Source organism: Mesitornis unicolor, unplaced genomic scaffold, assembly GCF_000695765.1.
Source record: "Mesitornis unicolor isolate BGI_N332 unplaced genomic scaffold, ASM69576v1 scaffold3242, whole genome shotgun sequence".
NCBI classification, from domain to species: Eukaryota; Metazoa; Chordata; class Aves; order Mesitornithiformes; family Mesitornithidae; genus Mesitornis; species Mesitornis unicolor.
Window position 1 is genome coordinate 67,966 of NW_010166981.1, and position 21,609 is coordinate 89,574.

At 41.6% G+C, this 21,609-nt stretch overlaps 2 protein-coding genes across 2 annotated transcripts in view; one reads left to right on the forward strand and one right to left on the reverse strand.

Annotated features, from left to right (window-relative positions):
* ATAD2B (ATPase family, AAA domain containing 2B) overlaps positions 1-3,841 on the forward strand; it is a gene marked incomplete at its 5' end in the record, with an annotated part of 58,058 nt that extends 54,217 nt beyond the window's left edge. Inside the window, 3 exons of the mRNA XM_010195148.1 lie at positions 1,006-1,133; positions 2,296-2,424; positions 3,800-3,841. Coding sequence (XP_010193450.1) covers positions 1,006-1,133; positions 2,296-2,424; positions 3,800-3,841 — 299 coding nt within the window. The remainder of the gene's footprint in view (positions 1-1,005; positions 1,134-2,295; positions 2,425-3,799) is intronic.
* A 13,268-nt stretch (positions 3,842-17,109) lies between these two features.
* The window catches only part of KLHL29 (kelch-like family member 29), a 68,200-nt gene continuing 63,700 nt past the window's right edge, over positions 17,110-21,609 (reverse strand). Inside the window, exon 9 of the mRNA XM_010195147.1 lies at positions 17,110-17,502. Within this exon, the coding sequence (XP_010193449.1) occupies positions 17,319-17,502 (184 nt within the window). The 3' untranslated portion in view covers positions 17,110-17,318. The remainder of the gene's footprint in view (positions 17,503-21,609) is intronic.

Below are 21,609 nucleotides of genomic sequence, written 5' to 3' on the forward strand. Positions count from 1 at the left end.
GAAATACTGGTCGTGCATAAAAGAAGGGGCCGTGTCCTTTGAAGACAAGAGACGTATTTTCCTCAGGGAAGAGAAATAAAAGCCTTATGCATGATTGCCTTTTTAATTAGCTTTTCAGAATTATCTAAAAGAACGAAATCTTTACTTCAGAAGTTAGTGCTGAGATTTACAAAGTAAATGAGCTTTAATGAGAGATCTGAATTATGAGAATATCACTCTATACATGTTGGCTGTTTGTACATATGTATTTTCTCTAAGGGTAAGGAGAATAGTCCAAGAAAGGTCCTAACAATATCAGAAGAAGTGTTTGATGCATGTTAAAAGCCTTTATGCTTCTAAATTTTAGTAGTTGAATTCTGTATACGTTAAGGATGGTTGTAACAACAAGGAGTCCTCAGAAAACAGGCACTGTAAATAGTTGAGGAGGAGAATAACAGTGACTGAGTGTAGGGGGAGAATCAGGAGATGTAAAAATATCTTGTTCTCTGCAGTGGGACTGGACAGCAGCTTTAACGTAGAGGTGGAAGGAAACAGAAGTGTGTCACAAAAGCATGAAGTTTCAGGAGTAGAGCAGATGTTGAGATACTGTGGAGATGAAGACATGGTACACTTTGCAGAGAAAAATGAAGATTTGATTCACGTAGGCAGAAAGATTTTGAGCATGAGTTTAATATTTGAACTTCACTTAGAAACTGTAATTTGATGTTGCTAAGTAGAAATGCTACAGTGGAAAAAGTCTCAGTGACATTTAATTGTCTGTTTGGAGTTCAGTTTTAAAAGATGCCCAGTTTCATGTGTGTTTTCTGAACTGTGGTTTTGTGTACCTATAAACATTCAGAATTCGGCAAAGCTGATGAAAAATGTGCACTGCTATAATTATACTTCTTTGGTTCAAGAAAATAACCAACCCAGCAAACTAACCAAGCAAAATTCAAAGCAAAGTGGAGAAACACACTGTTCATCTTGAGAGACTGACAGGGCTAATAATTGTTTTTCAAACTGCAGGTATGTTCAAAAGCAAGAAAACACGAAAAGTTGCTATGGAACAGTCAAAGCCCACAAGTTTGGATCAGGTCCCAGACGAACCATTGGATCCCATACCCTCTGTCGTTGTTGACCATGACAGACTAAAGGTAATGAAACTGCAAAATTAATTAGAGCTGGTAATGAAAAATTAGAACTGGCAATGAAAAATGCTTCCTTCCTCTGCTATGAAGCAACATTTCCTTTTTTTTTAATGCAAACAAAATATTATGGCAGCAGTAACTTTTGAAGATGATTTATCGATCGGTGGTTTTTGGATGAAAAGTTAATGAAACTACTGAATCCTGACTGTCCCATCATTACTACCTTTACAAATCCAGTAATGGCACAGCAGTCCACTATTTTAATTGCAGTTTTTGCAGGTACTCTTGTGTGTTAATTGGACTTGCCAGTTAGTGAGGAACGGCTGGGTGCCTGGTAATTAGGAGTTAACATCTTTTCTCTTCCCGTGTACGTATACTGGGTGGAAAGAACTGTTAGCGGATTGGAAAACAAATTGGAATTTGTGCTGATGTTTTGTCGTCACAGAATGAACCCCTGCTAGTTAATTTTCTTTCAGTTTTGTCTTCTTTTAAGCAAAGTTACAATAAAATTTGCTGTCTTCTGTTGTAGAAACTAGCTTGACCTACTAGAAAATGTAGATCCCACTGGCTGTGGAGTACGGATGATCATCTTTTCAGCAACAATAGAAGTGTTATGAGAGGAAAACATTCTTAAAATTTACTGTCTGCTACGATGTAAAATACACCCTTTCACCTTTTGTTTATGAGCAGTTCTGCATGTGTTGTCCCCCACCTTTCCTTTATTGTAGCATTTTTCAATGTTTGTGGAATTCCAAATGTGTTTCCATTTGGTGGTACTTATGATTTCACACCAATGTAAGTTCTTTAAAATGTCTGCTTCAGCAATCAGGGCAGTTTTTGTGGTTTGCTTTGTCATAATTATTGACCAAGATGGAGTAGGATGAAATACCGTTCAAACAGAACAAACATTGCCCCAGCTATACTGAGTATAAAATCTAAGACAAGGAAGAAGTGTGGGTATAAACAGAAGTGAAGAGAGACATTGAGTCCTTTTAGATCAACATGGAAGCAGTGGCCTTACTTATAACCAGATGTGGCTGATTTTATTTGCATGTATCCCTCCAAAATAGGGCTTCAGAAGGAGATCTTATTTCTGATTTGTCGTTACAAAATTAAAAAAAAAAGATTATAAAAGCCCTCTTAACTTTACCTTTTGTTGTTCCAACAGAAACTCCTTGATTTGGTGGTTAAGAAAAGTCACAACCTGACTGTTGACCAACTTGAGAGATTGTATTCGCTCCTCAGTCAGTGCATCTACAGACATCGTAGAGACTATGACAAATCACAACTTACAGAGGTGATGTTGTGCAGTTTCTTTTATTTTATCTGAATTTTGTGAGACTGGTTTTTCAAGAACTAAGTTAATGTATCAATTTACTGTTGTACTATCAGGCAAAAGCTTTAAATAGACTTTGAGGAAGGTATCTATAAACAGGAAAAAAGTTTAGTGTAGTAATGACTTAAGAAACAGGTAGTTTCTAGTACTGTCAGCAGAAAAGGAGTAAGAATTTAACCTAAAAGAATGGAGGAAAAAGAGGAGAGAATACAGTAGGATGGAGAAGCACATGCTAGGGGAGTAAAAATGGAGTAAGAGTTTCCATATTTGTGTTACGACTAACAGTGGGCAGAAAGTGGCTACTTTACAGCTATGCTGAGCCAACGTTGCTGCCACTGCCCTTACTTGCATATGCATGACTGGGCCAAAAAACCTCCAGAAATGTACCAGTGTAGTTCACTGGTTGTGACTTTCAGACAAGACCTTAAAAAGTTTGCAGACTTTCTCTAGATGGGTAAGTATACCCTTGGGAAAGTCCAATACGGCTTGATGTAAGCCAGTGGTCTGCTTTGCTGTCATCCTTTGCCTCTGAAGTGTTTGTTATCAATGGCCTCCTGTCCATGTCAGCAGTGAATTGGTCGTCTCACCATTGGCGTAGGCTGATCCTAACTCTGGACATGTATTCCCTCCTGCATCACTCTTTTGGCTGGAGAGGTGTTTGGATCAGCTTCTTGATGCAACTGATAACCAACCCTGCTGGGAAAAGGACAGTTGCTAGTTTCCTGTTGGGTCGCTGAACACTAAATGGTTCTTTCCATAAATATTTTACAAGAAAACCTGGAAAGCGCTTAGCATACGGTATTGTAGTGTTCCGGCAAAATACTTTTCAAACCGTTTTCATGCTATTCCTCTGCTGTCTTCACCTAAAAATATGTTGAAAGTCTGTTCCAAATGTTAGGTAGATGAAAAAGTCATTTATCCAGCAGGAGTATGTAGAGACTGATCTTTACTTTGATTCTCCAAACTGCAGATATGTGTTTACAGCTGGGTCACTGATAGCATAAGTGTGCAGTAAGACTTGAATTCTTGCAGTGTGCCGCTGCAATGCTTTCTTAATACATATTGAGTACATTAATTATATAAGTGACCCTAATACACTTTGATTTTCTCATGGACCGTCATAGTGGAGTGCTTTTATGCATTAATACTCCTTTAATTAGTTTCCTCTTTTACCGTATTTTGCTGGCAGATTGCAACTAATAAACAGAAGTGTCTATTTTCATATTAATTATTTGTTCAGATTGAAAAAAAAATAGCCCAGTGTATACAATTATGTAATGTAACTTTATTCCTGTCTCTGTGTACTTATGTATAATTGATGCCCTGTCTCTTGCAGGAGATGGAAAGAACAGTTCATGTGTTTGAAACATTCCTGTGAACTCGTCAAGATGGGTGGGTTTATCCTCTCAAACTGCTCATGGGAGAGCAGTCCTCTGAGCCATTCAATTTCCATTTGCACCAAGTACGTGCGGAGCCTTGGTCTTAAGTGCTCTCTCTTTTTCTTTCTGTTGAATTTGGTGCTATCGTCTCAGGTACCTGAAACCAACCAGCCTACAAGAACCAAACGGAACTTCATATAGTTGTATCTGATATAAATAAAGAATACAATGCCACAGCTTGGAGATTTTTGGTGCTACAGAAACTGTTCTCACTTCTGCTCTTGTTCACTCTACATGCATTATTATATTTGGGGAAACCAGGCAAAGTGGAGACCAACACATACAAGAGAACTGGAAAGAGCAGATCTAAGTTGAATATTTTTAAACAGGCAGCCTTTTTTATTTTTTTTTCCAATTTTTCTCTTCTCTGGGGTAACGGACAAAAAAATCTGTTCTAAGAAGGCAATGATGCATTGTGGTAGGAATCTTGAGTAACTGGATGTACAGTAATTTGAAGATGAGGCTCTCTAGAACTGCCTTTAATGTGCCTTTTAGTCAATTGAGAAAGATAAGGCTAATCAATTGGTTTGGATTATAGCAAATGAGAATGTTAGAAAGCTGTCTTCAGAATGAAGATCTCCAAAAGGATGATTTGTGTTCTCTTCATTGGATGGCAACCAGTGTTATGGTTCTATAATGCCTGTCTTGCTCTACAGAACTAAACTAAGACACACTGAAAAAGCCACATACTTTACCAAAATGGTGAAATTCCTTTTTCATTGGTATATATTTGTTTTAGAAACAAGTTACACAGTGAAACTGTTCTGTGTTGCTAAAAATGAAGCATTTTCCCACCGTCTCTCGGTTTTCCATTTTGAGTTCTTTAAGAAAACCAAGTTTAATACGGGCAGGTTTCTTTCTGAAGTTCCATGTTTGTAATGTAGCTTGGACTGTGCGGTGCAGGTAAGAAGACACTATAGCTGGTCAAAGCCCTGGAGCCCAAGCTCACTTGAAAATAAAACTTAAACTGGGCTTCACAACTTGGTCTGTGCAAAGCATGGGTGATGTGGGGGATTGGAGGACAGCCTTTTGATTCGGTCTGTTTGGACCAACGATCTCTGGGTCTGAATTGTGTCGTTCAAAACCTTTCCTTTCTGGAGACTGGAGAGGACAGTCTAGGCAGTTTCAAGAAAAACATGTTTCATCACCAGCTCAGTATTTAAACGTTACCTGGGCTGATTGATTTCAAACTGACGTGGAAGGTGTTTTAGAGAGAAGTTAGCTGGTGTTCCCATCGTTACCCATTCATTGTGACTGTCCCTATGTAGCTGCGGAAGTGTCTTTCCAGAAATATGCAACACAGTGTGATTAGTTTTTAATTAGAGAAAACAGTCTTGGACTACTGCAGAGATACTGAGCTACCTCAGCTTTTTGTATTTTAGTTACCAACAGTGTTCATGGAGGACTGTAATCACTCTGCTCCCATTTACAAGCTGAAGCTAAGGTACTTGTCTCCACCTGTCCGGCTGAAAGTAGTGTAGCGCTGCAGAGAAACAAAACATGGGCCTTGGGCTACTGCAGTAATCCAAAGTGCTTTGTATATTATGGTTCGACAGAATTCTTTCTTAGATCTTTTTCTCCCCTGAATGCCACTTGTTTTTCTTCATAGCTAATGGCAGAAAAAGGTTTCAAGCATTCACGTACATCTAGTTACACCTTCTAAATGCAACCCATGCAGAAACACTGTATTTTTTAGGTGGGAAAGTGCGATTAAAAAACAGCAAAAACAAGCAGAAAACACGTTTTAAATGAGATTCTTTGATCTCAGATTTGATTATGGGATTTTTTCCATGTTTCATTTAGTATTTATTAGCATCATACCTGTTTGAGATATTTTTGTGTCTGGTACATTAACAGCATTTTGTATTTTGATGGAAATTGTTACAAACTTTAAGATTTGATTAAATGAAATGTAGCAGATTTTTTGTAGCAAGTTTCTGATAAAGGGGTTTTTTGCAAGTCTCAGGTTCTTGCTGCAGAATTTTTTAAAAATATTTATTCCAGTTTCACTTACTCAAAGAAGTTTTTGTTCAAGTAACAGCAGCACTTGTGGAAGATAAAACCGCATACATTTTTAAGAAGATAATAAATTTATATGAATAAAAACAGTTGAGGATTTTTGTCACCAGTGAGTGAAGACGAAGTTGAAGCTCATGCCTAGCGTTGCAAATGGTTCTAAAAGGTCAGGTTTCTAAAGGAAAATTCTTACTGTCAGTTGTTGATTGGGAAAAATCTTAAAAGGCATCTTTACTAATTGAGGAGCTGCCATGTTGTGTTAGAGAAAAGTAGCTGGTATCAGATGTTCTAGTGGACAGCTTTCCTAAAATGATACACTCGCCTTCCTAGCCCAAATAACCGCACTTCAGTTTTTGTTTTCCTTTACAGATGTCTGGTGGTTATAGCGTTAAAACAGCTGTTAATCTATCCATGTGGTCTAAACTTGTTTACTCTTTGTATGTTTTTAATTTTTTATGTTGCCGCATAGCACTGGCAAGCGTTTGTACAAATTGACCTCTCTTCCTTGTTTCTTGTTGTGAAAATTGCAAATAAACTCCTGTGTGAGTCCTTGTGCTGGGGTCAGTGAAACGTGGCTGCCCAGGAGAAGGGAGATGGGGCTGTCCTGGAGATGACAGAGTTGCTCTTGGGTGAAGTAGATGGCTATGGAGTTAATTGTATTTGCAAGCTTGAATCTCACCTGTGATTAATTTCTTGTTTGGTTTCGTGTCCTCTGTACTGTTACTTGATTTCCTCATATGCCAATGTATTTATAGGATTACTGTTTTTTGTAATATCTTGTCTTCCTTTTTTTTTTTTTTTTAAATTAAGTTGGTGGGTCAGCTCTGGTTTTACCTTCAGTCTCTCCTGAACGGCAGGTCCTGCAGCTGATAGTCATTTATTTCGTTTTTATTTTGTTTTGTAATCACACATAAGCTTGAATTTGGGCTTGTACTTGCATCTTTTGTATCTTGTACATTGGGTTATTTAGACATGGGGGAGTCCTGTTTGGTTTCATTAACGTGTGTCTACTTCGTGGATTAAGTAGACTTCCTTCATCAATTATGGTATATTTTGGATTCTATAGTTTTATTCAGAACTGTGTTTAAATTGATGTTTTGCATTTTGCATTTACGTTAGTTTGAAGTAAGTTATTTAATTTTTTGAACTTCTGGAAATTTTGAACATTTTACTGTAATTTGTAATATAACTGCTGTGAAATACTTGAATAAAGATGACAAGAAAACACAGCTTTATCTCCTTCAAAAATGTATTTAATAGGAGTGCTGCCTAATAGCTGATATCGGTCTCTTTCTTACCAGACCTCCTTGATTTCACAGTTCAGATATTTTTCTTGGGGATCTTGCTGTTTAGTTGTTTAAAGCATAATTTTGCTTTCAGTGTTTGTCTACTAAAGAAAAAAAATAACACATTCATGAGTTTGAGTGACAAAGTGAAATTAGCCCTGTACGTTGATGAGTTAATGCAGTTGTTATGAAGTTAAGCTCTGTGTTTGGGCTGTGTTTTGTGTTCAGTTGCAGGGTACCACCCAGGACTGCTTATAGAGCGTCAGCGTCCCAGTAATTCCAGTTCCTCATTAGAGGTTTTTGTAAAGAAATGCTCTCTTTCCTCTCTGTTTATCAAAGTCCTTACTTTTTGTGTTGGTTTTTTTTATTTTTTATTTTTTTTTTTAAAGATAAACTTCTAATGTATCTAGGAAATCCTTTAGTTCCTGAAAATAGTTGATGCACAGGAGAGCAAGCGGCTAGAGGTTATGCAAGCGAAGAATCAACTCGCATCTTACTCAGTGGTAGTTTATCCAGAGCTAACAAACTGCATGTGATGTGTGTAATGTGGAACAGAGCATGAGAAGCTGTTCTACAAATCTGTTACGGCCTCTCTTGAGGTACAGGACATAAATCACACCTTCTCATTTTCCTCTCTTCCTTTCTGTGTACCTTAAACTATGGGGGTCCTGGGCACACAACTAGTTGAGGAAGCAGATAGTAGTAACTTGTTTCACATCTGATGCCAATTCTGCTTTTATTTGCAGCTTTGAAAGCACAATTGGCTGTTAAACAAAATATATAACTTACTCTGTAAACACAGTAATGTAGTAGTTGATCAGTGAGAGCCCTGGCTTGGTGGTGGTGTATCTGAATGGCAGATACCAGCACTACATTGAACACCATCCAAGGGTTTTTTGGGCTGTGAGTAAGGACTGAAGGGCATGAGGTCTTGTGTATCTGTTTGTCTTTCAGGATTGGTGATGGCCACGTTAACAGAACAGTTTCAGGCCTGATTTCTGACAGTGGCTGTAAAAATAATCAGTGAAAAGGGACAAAGCTGTGCTTTATTTGGGCATCAACAAGAGGATTCTTGTAAAAATAGTTCCCAAACTTTGGTGCATCGAAAGCATGAGTTAGGAATAGTTGGTTTGCATCATGTGTTGTTCATAAAGCCTCAGTAAAAGTGTGTGCATCACTCACATTTTCCAGGTGTTCACTGCTTCCTTCTGCTGCTGGTTTCTGCCTTCAATGTAGTTTTGAAATGCAATTTCCTGTATTTCCATGAATTTCTAGTGCTGCACATCCTCTGTTTCCTCCTTTAAGCTCTTTGGATAATTTATTTAAATAAATTAAAAATTAGATCCTTTTGTTCTCTATCTTGGGTAGGATTTGGATTTGGACTTGTAATTTACGGGGTTTTAAGTTAGCACTGTATGTGAATAAATTTTGAAAGCTAAATCAGTAAACTCATGAACTGATTAATGAAGCCAAACACTTCTTTTTTTTCCTCTTGCTTTTATGCATCACTTGTGGTCATGTAACTATTATGTAAAAATGAGGGATTATAAACTTTAACACTAATTAATTCAGCCTCATTCCATTTCTAGGTGAGTAATTTTTTTACAGTGTGATCATTTACATAAAGAGTGTATTTCGGTTGAACCCACTGCCAGTAAATGGCTGTGACGACCGCTAAGTTCCATTTATTTTAGGAATGCATTTGAGTTACGCTATATTGAGCCTTACTTTAATAACAGGGAAGATCTTTTTCCTTTAGAAATATGATAAGTTGCTAAGATGTCAAATGGATTCACCATTTTTAGTGGCGTGTTAGTGCAAACCCGGCCGGCCGCATTACAGTTTGCTGATGGATCTTGGTTTGGAATAAAGCAGCTTTCATGTTTCAGGTGCAAGAGGTATTTGTGTGTTCGGGTGTTTTTGGATGCTCCACATTGAGAGTGGAAGAGGAGGAGGTCCGGGCTCTGTGTTTGGAGCGTTGGTGCTGCAGCACTTGGGCCGTGTTGGCACTGCACAGCTCTGCTGTGCCGACTCCATTCTGTGCTTGGTTTGCTGTACTTCTGTCTCGGCAAGTGGGAATTTGGCAGCGTGTGCGTGAGAAACGTCCAGGTCCCTGCAACTGGGTGGCTGCTGGGAATGCTCACACCATTTCTCTTCCTGGGTTTCTTGTGGAGATGAATCACAACCCCTTTGCATCAACGTAAAATTTGAATTGTGCTGTAACCCAGAGATGTTCGGCTGTGTCTGTATGGAAGCAGCAGTCTGTAGGTGACCTCTCACCTTTGGGACTGGGGGTTGAGAGGAAGGGAAGCCTTGGGGAAACTTCAAAAGGGGGGTTCCTTTTGAAATAGTTCTTCAGCAACAGAAATAAAGCAGAGACCAAAATATCCTAAAAATATGTTAAATTTGGACTAAATTAATTTGCTGAGAAATTGTTTCTGCTGTAGAGGGGAAAGAATATAATGTTGTTTTAGTTAAGGAATGATTTCTCATCTCCAGATGCCCAGCTCTAGTTCCCTCAAAGGTTTTGTGTTTTCTTGCTGCCTTCATCACACCTTGCAGAATTCCTCTGTGCGTGGAGGCTGCCTGGAAGAGCAGCGATGCCTGGTTTTGGTGCCACGCAAGGACACGCTGCCAATCTGGTTTACGTTTCTAATTAATATCATTCTGAAGTGAGTTTTGAAGTGATGCCCCCTGCATTGTCTGACACTGTGAAAGGTTAGAGATAAAGGATATATGATGTGAATACTCTCATGTTTTATGTGGCAGTTAACATCAGTTTAATGATAAATTACTGTTCTGTGTTGACATTTTAAGTATAAGAAATACAAACATGGAAGTCTACATTTTCATGAAGCACTGGAGATGCAACTGGTTTAAAATGTCTAGCCCTTATGTTGGGGTTAGAGTGCTGCAGAGTCTTGCTCTACAATTTAAAGCATGTCCCGCAGGCAGAAAGCTTCCTTTTCACAAGATTCAGAGGACAGTCACGAAAGCACGAGCCGAGCATAAATTTTAGTATTAATCTTTTCAATATATGAGAATAAATTTTGAAAATGGAATCCTAACAATGATTTAAATGTTTAGCAGTTGGTAATAAAAATTTGGGTTTATTCATGTCAGCAGAAAAATCTGGTGTGTTGCACCAGATGCTGGGCACACTTGTTTTAATCTGATGCGTGCACAGGGTCTGGTTGTGATCTTTGAGCCTTTCGTGGCATGGCTAAGCTCACTGACAGCAACATGTGCCTTATTACTCATTCATTTTGGTCTGGCTTTGACTCCCAGGTGGTGCTTCTTGTCTTTATGTTCTGGACTCTTGATGTGTAGATCTCACCCCCTCCAAGACGCTGATGCGCTGTGGTGAGGTAGCCTCTCGGTCATCTTTTTGCTGAGCAGAAAGAGCTCTTTATGGCCTTCACTGCATTTTCTCCAGCCTTTAAGTCAATCCTGTGGCTCTTTTCTGCTGTCGGTCAATTTTTCAACATCTTCTAAAACATTTGTTCACAGAGGATATTGATGTGATATTCCAGCATTGGTCCCACCAGTGCGATATATATAGAGCTAAAAATCACTGATTCCTACTCACTCTTCCCCTTTTTACACATCCAGAGATCGATTTAGTCCTCTTATGCTGTGAAATTGGGCTGGGAGCTCTTGTTGCTTGACTGCTGTCAGCCTCGCAGCTTTTCACGATGCCATTCTCCACCCTGGATGCCAGTGTTCCCTGTTCCCACCTCTCTGAGGTCCTCCTTGGCCTTATTAAGAGAAGTTTCTTTGTAGTGACCAGAGGAGCCAGCACTGAACATACGAGTTTTTTCAGTCCTCCTTACTTCTGCTCTGCTAATCTCTGTCTCCACAGGTCTGGGACAAGTGATTTATGTCAACATTTCCCTTCAAGAACTTTGGAAGAAGAGGATTCCCCCATTAGCAATACTCTGATAACACCAAATGGAGAATTACTTGAACAGATGAGATATTCCTCAATCAATCTGCCTATTCTTAGCCCGTTTAATATTTGCTGTCTGAATACTGTACAGTGAGAAAGTTGAAGTATTTTGTCACATGCTGTTGAAAATCTATTACCTTATCAATCAAATGTGTAATCCTGTCAGAGAATGAGATCAGGCTTGTGTGACACAGCTGATTTTCTAGAAGATTGTCGTATTTATTCTTATCTCTTTGATTCATAATCAGTTTAGTTAGATACCATCTTCCATTTTTACTTGGGATTGATGTCAGGTGAATGCCCTGTAATTACCCACTCATTTCTCTTGCCCTTTTGATAACTGCCACATTATTAGCACTTCTTCCAAAATACCCATGTGCTATTAAAAATGAATGTCAGCAGGGCAGAGCCTCCTGGGCTTTCAGGAGATGGTTGAGTATTAGGTTACCTCCTGAATTTGAAAACCTTTATCCACGGGGGAAGGTCTAACATCCTCTCCAGGTAGGATGCAGTCTGGACATCTTAATCCCCATTGGATGCTTCTTGCCCAATAGAGAAGAGTGAGCCGTTCCCCAGCACTCCCTGCCACGTTTCACCTCTTCATTTTCCCTGGAAAGGCCGTGTGTGGCATTTGTATGTTCTAGTACATAAACAAGCAGCTCGCAGAAAAACTGGGCACAAATTGAAGCAGGTAAAATTGAACTTGGTGTCAAGTAATGGAGCTCTGTGTTCATGGGACGTGGAAGTAAATAGCTTATGAAAGGATGCTCTCTTTTAATGGAAACTGCCTACAGAAATTCCAGTGGGCTTGGAAATTTGGGCTTGCTTTGTGAGAGCTGATTATTTTCACTTGGGTGGTAGGACAGTGTTTCTGGTAGAGCGTTAACAGTTGGACTTGGTGACCTTAAAGGTCTTTTCCAACCATAATGATTCTGTGATGCTCAGCTCTTAAGAATTACAGCATTTGGTGCATCACCCTCACAATCATCCCTACTCTGATGCTGTCCACCAGCACAAGGACATTGTTAGAAATTGCTTTGTTTCAAGTTCCCAAGATGTGGAGAGGAGTTGGTTCCTTTCTACCTGTAGGAGCAGTTATTTTTATAAACCTGTATATTTTTCTTTAATGAGGTGGGAAGAAAGGAAGAGCTCAAGTTTCTGTAGGAGCTAAAACTTGAGAAAAGGTCACATGCTGGACGATGGAAGAAGTGTGTGAGTGTGTGCATTGCCGGTGGTGCAGGGCATGACTTCAAGCAATTCTCAGCTTAGCCCGAGTTCTCATAGCAATTCCTAGTTCTGTGTTAATTTGCCTAAAAGCTACGTGCTGAAGTTGCCCATCAAGCTATTAAAAAACCTGGATTACTGATGCTGTTCTCTGGACAGATCGTGGAGGGGTTTGATACCATTGCCAGTAAGAACCTTGCTGTGCAAGGTCTGGGATGTGAACTCGGAAAGAAAAGAGAATGCATTCAAAAATAACAGATGAGGAAATTGAGACCTGCAGAGGCAGCCTTCAACCCTTCACTGTATAGACCACCACTGAGGAAAGATTCAGAGGCAGCTTTGGCTTGATGTCGGCACTGGAGCTTCCTTCTCCCAGGTAGTGACCGAGCCAAACCATTTAATTCTGTGTGTAGAATTTGGTTAGATAAAGAGTAACAAATTCATGTTTTCTTTAAGAAATCCACTAACTAAACAGGATTTACTGGAAGTAGCGTGCGCTATCTAAAGAGGAAACACCAGTGACTAGCAAAGGGAGCGTTGTTTTTCGGGTAGTCTGCCACTCTCATTTTTATTTCCCGTCTCCAGCAGTTGCTGCTATGCCTGTCATGCTTGCACAGCTTGGCTAAGGAGCCTGAGATGGCAGCTCTGACTTTCACGAATTCGGACCTCGGCGAGTGTTTAATCATGCCTCAAACAGATTGGCTTTTCGGAGGAAAAACTGTGTTTCTGTGCTGGTATCGCTGTCCAGCTTAATGTAATGAGTGATGGGAACACTGTGCCCGAGACACATCCATCTGCTTCCCTCCAGACCATTTTCTTTCTGGCTTTTCCTGCAGTCTGAAGTTATCAACACAGCACACTCGCCGGCGATGGGAACTTACCACTGCCTTTCCGTGCCTGCTGACATCTCTACTTCAGCTGAAAGCGTGTTTCGGCTCCTGTTTTTGAGCTGACTTGAAATGGGAAAGGAGGCATTAACAGGGTGAGCTTAAGGGTCTCATCCAATTTAGAAAGCTTGTATTAGCGTGACAAGTTGTAAAAATGTCCAAGTGGATACGGAGTCAGCATCTTGCAAGGGACCTGGCGCAGGTTGCAGCCTGCCAGGACTTGACTGCGTCTGCTGTTTGCAGGTTTATCCCTCACTTGAGCATTAAGTCACCTTTCCCAGTTGGTGATGGGGAGTCAATACGGCTCTGAGTCATTGCCCTTGCATTTGAGACAGCAGAGAAAAGCTTTGGGTTCATTGCTAATTTTTTCAGAGAAATTCTGGGTGAGTACTTGAAGCAGTTTGTGCCTTTGCCATCTCTGCTGATGAAACGTAATGGTACTCGTGGAGTCAGGCTCTGGCTCCTCTCCTGCCGAATCCCTGCACTGTGGAAAGTGGGTGCTCGCACTGGCGTTTGGTTTGTCTGGACTGCACCAAGGGCAGGCTGGAGCCTAACGAACGCTCTAATTAGCTCGCTCCAGTTGCACTGCACTAAGCTCAGCCTTAACACCTAGCTGCAGTTAATTAAAAGACGGCTGCTGAGGTGTTATTAGTGCAGTGTTTGCTGCTAGATGAAACAGCTACAGAGTGGTGGCTGACTTGTGTAAATCATCAGGGGTAGGTGATTACCTGGGTACAGCGAACAGCCCCATTTGGAGATCCCTTTCCTTCCCAGGTGAGCCAGGGGAGAGCCAGACCAGCGAACAAATGAGTTTCTATCATGAGCAGGCAGCTGAGCCAGCCTGGCCTCTGAATTTCTTAAAGCTTTTAAGAAGAAAAATCTCCGAGCAGATATGTGCACATGATTCATTTGGCAAAAACGCTCGGCCAACTTCCCAGAGGGGAACTAAAATAATTTCCACATACAAGTAAAGCAAATAGCCTGTGTCTTGTTCATCCTACCAAGTATTATTGACCAGTGCTGAGTAAGAGATCCTTGCAGAGCGTTGATGAAAAGGTTGGCAACTCATTCCACTTGGTCTGGATTATTGCAGCACGGGTGTGTAATATTGAATTGCAAGGCTTTTAGTAATCTTCACAGGCTGTTCAACCTCAGCCACTGAGTCTGAACTGAAATACTTAAACCCTGTGGTTCGCACTCCTAAATACTTGCAAAGATGCACTCTGTGAGAACTGAGACAATTTCCAAGTACGTTAGATTCCTCCCGTTAATGTGTAGAACAGAAATTACCTCCTGAGATCCGGCTGAAATGTTCCACTGCGGAGGTATTTGGGACTGGTTATATTTGGCTCATCTTTGTTCCATATCCAGTTTTACGGCTACCAGATGACACCCTAATGAAACATCAAAGCAACCATCAGTGGCTGCACTTAAGTCCTCTCTGAAAGATGTGTCCAGTGAGGGACAGAGCTCCCACTCTGGATACCAGGGATTTTGGCCATAGGGCAAAAGTGGCTTTCATCTTGTAGCCATCGCAGCAGCAGTGCACTACAAATCCTAACTGTCACTTAAATTAAAAATAAAATAAAATAAAATCTGTCTCGGTGGTTTTGTTTCAAGATAGCTTCCTAAATTACCTTAAACCCTTTTGTGCTTTATGTACTACTAGGTTTGGGAAAATATAGGAAGAAGAAACAGTCTTTCTGAATGAAACCCAAAATAACTCCTAAGAGTTTTTTCTGAAATGACAATGGATACTTTGGATGGAGCACTGAGGTATCAGTAATACATTTTTGGATCTGAAGAGAAGCTATCTGGGTGGAATGAGTAAGTTTTCATCCGTGGCTGGGATGAAACCTGACGTCACCATTCATGCAGAGTTGTTTCTTGGTCAGTTGTGACAAAATTAATCCAATCTGGATGCTGAATCTAGATCTATAAATATATTTATTATAATATAACAAGAACTTAACAGTAAACATAAACTATATACAATACCATTACAGATAACCCTGTTTTTAATATTATTCACAGAAATAGCCAGTTTTGTTCCAGTGTGAGAAATGAAGAAATAAGCTAAATTGGAAATGTTGAATGTGTTTAGGTCTTGCTGACAGGTAGCACCTCCTTTGGAGGTAGACACACACCAACACTAAAATTAGTCCTGCCCCAGGCAGTTAGAAACTTGTGCTCCAATCTTTAGGTTCACACTTGCACCCTGTTTGACATAAATACTTTAAATGACATACTAGTATATAATTTTGTTGTGCTTATTTTCTTTTCTTTAAAGAATAAATAAAATGACTGCATAACAAAGGCTGGAACCTCACTGTCAAAATGAGACTTGAGTCGCCCTATAGCTTGACTCAGCTGACTTGAGCACTTTTTCTTTAAATACTGCAAGATACAAATGTCATTTTTTGTTTTATTTTATAAACGATTATTAATAAAATAAGATGATTAGCTAACCATCTGCATTGATTTCCCCGAAGCTGTAGGCAGACCTCCCTCAGTATAAAAAGGCTAGCATATTTGGTATGAAATTCAACCAGATAGTGACTGTAAGATCTCACCCACGCCCTGTACAGGACCCTACCGGCATGGCATCTGGGATTTGAGTCTGCAAAGGCAAGTACGGCAACATTTTTTCCTCTACTTGGAAAGAAATCAGACAATCCTTAGCTTGGGGTTACTTCCTATTGGTGAATTTTATGGTTCTTTCCCCTGCCCCCTCTATGTTACCCGGTCCATCTCCCATTTGATCCTTTAATGTATAAATTTATAAAGAATTTCCACATCACAATGCTCTCTGGATAGACAATATTTTAATATATATAAAAATATAACCCCTGTGCTGTGCATATACTTACAACTCTACATAGTAATCACTGTAAGTCTCTTATACTGGGCTTAAGTCTATGCATTTTTCTACCATGGGATTTAAACTTGTGTGTTTAAAATCTGTAAATAAGAGAAGTGTAAGGTTTCCAGACCTATGGGGAACCTTGAAAACTAAACTAAAATAAAAAAACTTCTCAGACTTTACATAAAAGATAGTGGCGTATATGCCAATGTAAGGAATTTTGCTTGAGAGCCAAAACTGAATGCGCAGCCACAACAGGAGGCATCTTCTCCGCTTGTTGAAAAGGTGGAAATCCCACACCACGCCGTGTGTTTTAGTGTGATCCCAATCGGCAGACGTGTAAAGCCGCTTTATCAGGAGAATGCCTCTGGAATCGAAACCGTTTTCATTTTGCATTACAGGAATCAAGCACGGCCACGTTTGCTCATCAGCAGAAACCAGGAGGAAAAGGTTGGGAGCCCCACCACCACCTGTGGGCACAGCCACACGAGTATCACCGGGAGCAGAGACTCATCCAGCCCAGCAGACCCTTTTTAATCATTGTACATGGGATTTATTACCAATGGCTCCTCTTCTCCCCAGTCCCCACCTCACTCCCGCTCTGGGCCCTGCTCTAGAGACCTGCACGGTTTGCTTGATCTGATGGAAGACTGACACCAGCATAAGCCATCTGTCACACAAGACTTCTCTCAGTCATTGGTATTGAAAAGCGTGTATTTGTTAAAAACAGATGTAGGAATCAAAGTGGTAAGGACACTTTGACCTTTCAAATAGACTGATGCTTAAAGTGTAATAGTAAAACTAATCTGCATGGTTATTTTAAGAATCAAGCTTGAGCTCTAGAAGTAAAATGCAGATTTTTTTTTTGTTTGTTTTTTCCTCTCTTCCCCAGCTTAAAAAATATGTGAAATTCTATTGCACCTGGGTTGACCAAAAGCCGACGTCCAGAACAAGTGCCACTATAACATCTAGTGACACCCTTGTATTATTAAGTTACAATATTTTACATAGCACGGAGCTCTCTGCTCCTCGTTCACCAAAAGGTGAGGATGATTTTTCTACATTCAATGTAGACACTATTCAAGACTTTAGAGCAGTATGTTCACTGGCTGGCTTTGCTGCTGTTGTTTCTGAAGTAGTAGTAGTATTCTTGCAGGTACAAACAGTTCTCCATCCAACTCCTGGGTAATGTCAGCCGCTCTGGATGTACTTCTTGATTACTACGCAGCCGTGTCGAAAAACAGGGCAGGGCATATTTGGTAGAAGTGTCCACGTATTTGTTTTGGGGTCGTAGGCTTCCATGTTTCCCAGGGCAGGTCCTTCGCTGCTAACGATTCCACCAGTGGCATAAATTTTTCCATCCAGAACCACAGCGCTGTATTAAAAAAAAAATAAAATAAAAAATTAAGTTTTCTTATCCAGAAGTTTTTATTTTTTAGGCTTAAACCAAACCGAGTCTTTTGTAACAAGGGGTAAACTATGAACACACCTTTTATTCTTATCTATATAAAGCTGTGTTGGCATTTCTCTTCCCTCTCCCTTCTCTCCCCCAAATTAATCCTTTCTATGTTCCTGCCAGGTAGATAAATGTTGTCTCTAATTTAAACAACAAAAATTAGTTCAAATAAGGTGTTTCTCTGGCCCTCATGTGGGATCTGCAGAAAACACAGCAGGATGATGTGGACCCATAATGCTATGCACATGTAAAAGCAATCCAGGCAATTTGGGGTCCCTTCCCCCTCATGTGGTGTAAAATAACCCCTGGCTTCAAGCTGCCCGTCTAATTATTAATAAATGCTGCAAAGAGGGAAATAAAAACCCTCCAAAAAAAGCTCTTTTGCCTCAGTCCCTTCCCTGCTTGCAGAGCCTGGAGGTCCTGAGCTGTCCTCCGTGCCCACCCAGGAGGGATGGTGCCAAGGGGACATCCAGCCTGGGGCACACAGATCTCATGGTTGGGGGATGCACAGCTGGAGCATTTTAAAAATTAAAGTGTTCAACTTGAGCCATCTCTTGCAAATCAAGGATAATGAGGCTGGGCTAATCCTGTGGTCTGTGGGCCCTGGATAGGAGAGAGGGTGCATAGGCCCGAGAGGTATTTGAAAGAAAAATCACCCTTCAGCCTCATCTCTTCCTCCTCCCTCTTTTCACTTAACCCCTCAGCCTCTCCAGCCATCGTGCCCAGGGTGTGACATTTGCTTTGGGCTAATTAAGGTAGACAACGAGGGGCTGGGCTCCCGTGTGTATATTTGGAAAGGGCAGAAGGATGACAGAGGCCCAGGCAGCTGGGTGGGAAAACCCTATGCAGGCCTCGTGCAGCCTTCCCGCTATGCAGGGGGAACCCAAAAGTGGGGATAGCTCTGCTTTCCATCTGCTGGGGAGCCTGAGTTTGTCCCCCAAAATTTAAAGATATTGTTAAGCTGGACAAGGCTGGCAGTTGTTTTTCTGGTGGTTGGGGTCCCTTCCCAGAGCAGCCGGTAGATGGTTGTGCTCAGAGAAAAAGAGGGAAGAGAAGATGAGGATTTAATTTCAGCCAAGAAAGTGGCCTAGATCTAAGAAGCTGGAGAAGGGCAGTAACCCTGTAGGCTTGGTGAAAGTGAAGTTTTATCCTTCTGGCTAATTTTGGAGCAGCAGGAAGAAGAATAATGAAAAGTGACGAAGGCAAAGGACAGAGAGCACTGGAAGACCCAGTATGAACTGAGACTAAAATGGCACCAGCAAAGCCACGTGTTTCTGAAGAACACAGAACTCTGATGTCCTTGCGGAGAAGCAGAGCCTGAAGTTAAAAATAAACTTGCAATGACAACAGTGAGGACTCAAATAAGCCTAGTCCCTGGGTACTGCTAGGAAATAGGAAATAATGAGAATCTTGTCAAAATAACTGTTAATCTGAAAGGAGGAGGAAGGAGAGAGAGACTTGAAACACTTGATTAGAGCCTATCCACAAATCAGCAGGGCTGGATGATACATAGCCCAGGGTCCTAAGGGAGTTTGCTAATGAACTTACTGAACCACTGGTAATTATTTTTGAAACGTCAGGGAGAAATGGGGAAGAACGAGGACTTGAGTAACGCAAGTGTCATCCTGAAAGACGGCTCTGAAAGGGAACGAGCCCTCCAAAGGGGCTGGAGCTGGCGGTGGAGAGGCACTGCCCAGCAGGGACTCCTGGAAGGTCCCTATGGCCAGGAAGGAGCCCAGTAAATCAGACTAATGTGCAAATTAAACCGTGGTTTAGGAGTCAGATATTTGTTGAGGGTAGGAGGCCCACCTCTACTGGAACAAGTTACTATTTAAGATCAAGACAGGCTGGGAATTATAGCTTGCAAAATACAGCATGAGGCGGCGGGGAGGATGGTACCACCCCATGCTGAAACAGCCCTGATGTTGTGGAGGGGGCTGCTGAAACCAGTGGGGTCAGAGTTTAGAACTGGGGCTGTGGGGTAGTGGTTGCTGCTTGCATTTCATTTTGTTCCCTTCACAGTAAAGATGGAGTAGGAAGCTTTTTGAACTGGGATGTGCAGGATGGAAAGGGTCCAGTGTCAGAGATGGGCTGCGGTACAGAGCAGCTTTGCTGCCTTGGTTCTCTAACGAAATGTTGATTGGTCATTAAAAAGGTACCCCTACACAAAATGTGACCAAAATGAAAGCAAATGGGTTCATTTAGCAGTTTTGTTGGGTGGAGTATGAAAAACCAAAGAAAGAAGAAAGATCCCCACAAAAGATCTGGCTGCAGAATTCTCAGTAATGGGTAATTAAATGAAATGTTTGTGGTGCATGGAGCCTAAGGCCCGTCCCATCAGTGTTGGTGATCAAGGTCCACTGCCCATTACTGGCCTCAGCTAAGTTTTAATTTACTGGTTCAAATTAAAACTGCACACTAGCGTAGACGACAGCACCTCCCACCAGCACAGGAGAGAACCTCAGGGCCCGTTACTGCTTACACACGGGGCCTGTCTAATACTGCTTGGTACTGAGGAGACTGCACAGAGCTTTGGATCTGGATGGGAAGAAGGGGATGGACAGAGGGAGGACTCTGTGTGGACACCTTTCCATCTATGCTGTAGGTGATCCTGGAACAGGAGCCAAGCACCCACCAGCCCTTCCCAGCTGGTGCAGAGCTGATGTCTGGCCTTAAGTGCCTGCTATCCCCTTCGGCATCCAGTGTTAGGTCTCTAAACCAAGATGTGGGTGCTTTACAAATTCTCCTGTAGTATCTTAGCTGCCCACATTTCTCCTCTGTAAAGTCTCCTCTGTGGTGTGTTTAGTAGCAGCTACTCTAAGTCGGAGCTGCTGTCACCACCAAGCAGCTGAGCAGCCAACCACACCTTCCAAAAATGATCTGGGTCTGCGTTCCTCCCCAGTCCATGCTCTGGGGTTACAGTGCGTGGGTAAATGTTGTTCTTCTCCAGCACCTGGGCTGCAGCACCAATAAAACCCTCATGGCCAGCAGCTGAGACAAGCAGCTCCATACTGGAGCCTCCCATCGTTGTGCTAATGCATTGGGGAAGAAATGGATGCTGAATTCCAGCCTCTGGAAGACTGTATGAATTTTAAATGGTGATTAAAGTAGCTTCTGCCCTCTCTGTACGCAATTCCCATAGATGAGACTGGTGTAACGCTGAGCTTGTGAGCCGTGCCTGAGGTTAAGAAAAGGAGTGAGCTACTCTGGCTACCAAGAAATAGGCAGCTCTAAGTATGTAGTGGGTACTTATGTGTGCAGGGGACTTTGGAGACATTCAGGCATCTCCAGGGCTAAAGCAGGAGGTAGGTACTTAAAAATCAATTAGGAATTTAGTCATAGATTGCTGCTGCTTTGCAGTATTAGGACAATCACTGCTAATTTCTGGGACCTTAGGGAATAAGAAACTCAAGTGGGCTCTAAAACCTTGAAAAAAGCGAGTGGAAAGGAGTATGCTCATTGCTCGCTCTTCATTACTGTGACAATATTTCTTTTTCTCCCCTCCCTTCCATCCCATCAGCTGTAAAAACATCATTACCAAGGCTGACGTACAAAGAAAGAAATAATTACAATAATTAGGATGCGAGTTTATTGCTCGGTGCCATTAATCCTGAGAGATAAAATGATTACAGGCTGTCAGAGCCGGGGAAGGAAGGAAGGAAGCTCTGCACCGCAAAGCTTCGCTGTGGGGACACAAAACCCCAGCAGCTCCGGGGGCAGTGACCGCCCCAGCTGAGGAGCAGCCGGACCTGCGTTGCTCCAGCAGCACGCCCAGGGTGGAGGTAATCGCCATCAATGTGGAGGTCACCTCATCCACTCCTTCCCGGAGAATACGTTTCGGCATTTTGCAGATTATCTCCCAGCAGGGTAACGGCCACGCTTTCTGCTCCCTGGGTAATTACTGTGGTTTTCCAGAGGCCTCCTGAGAGAGGCCTCACCTATTGCCCTGCAGCGAAGTCACCCGCGGTGCCAGGGCGTCCTTCACTGCCTGAACCATGATCAGTGCCAGAGGATCGTGAAGTGACT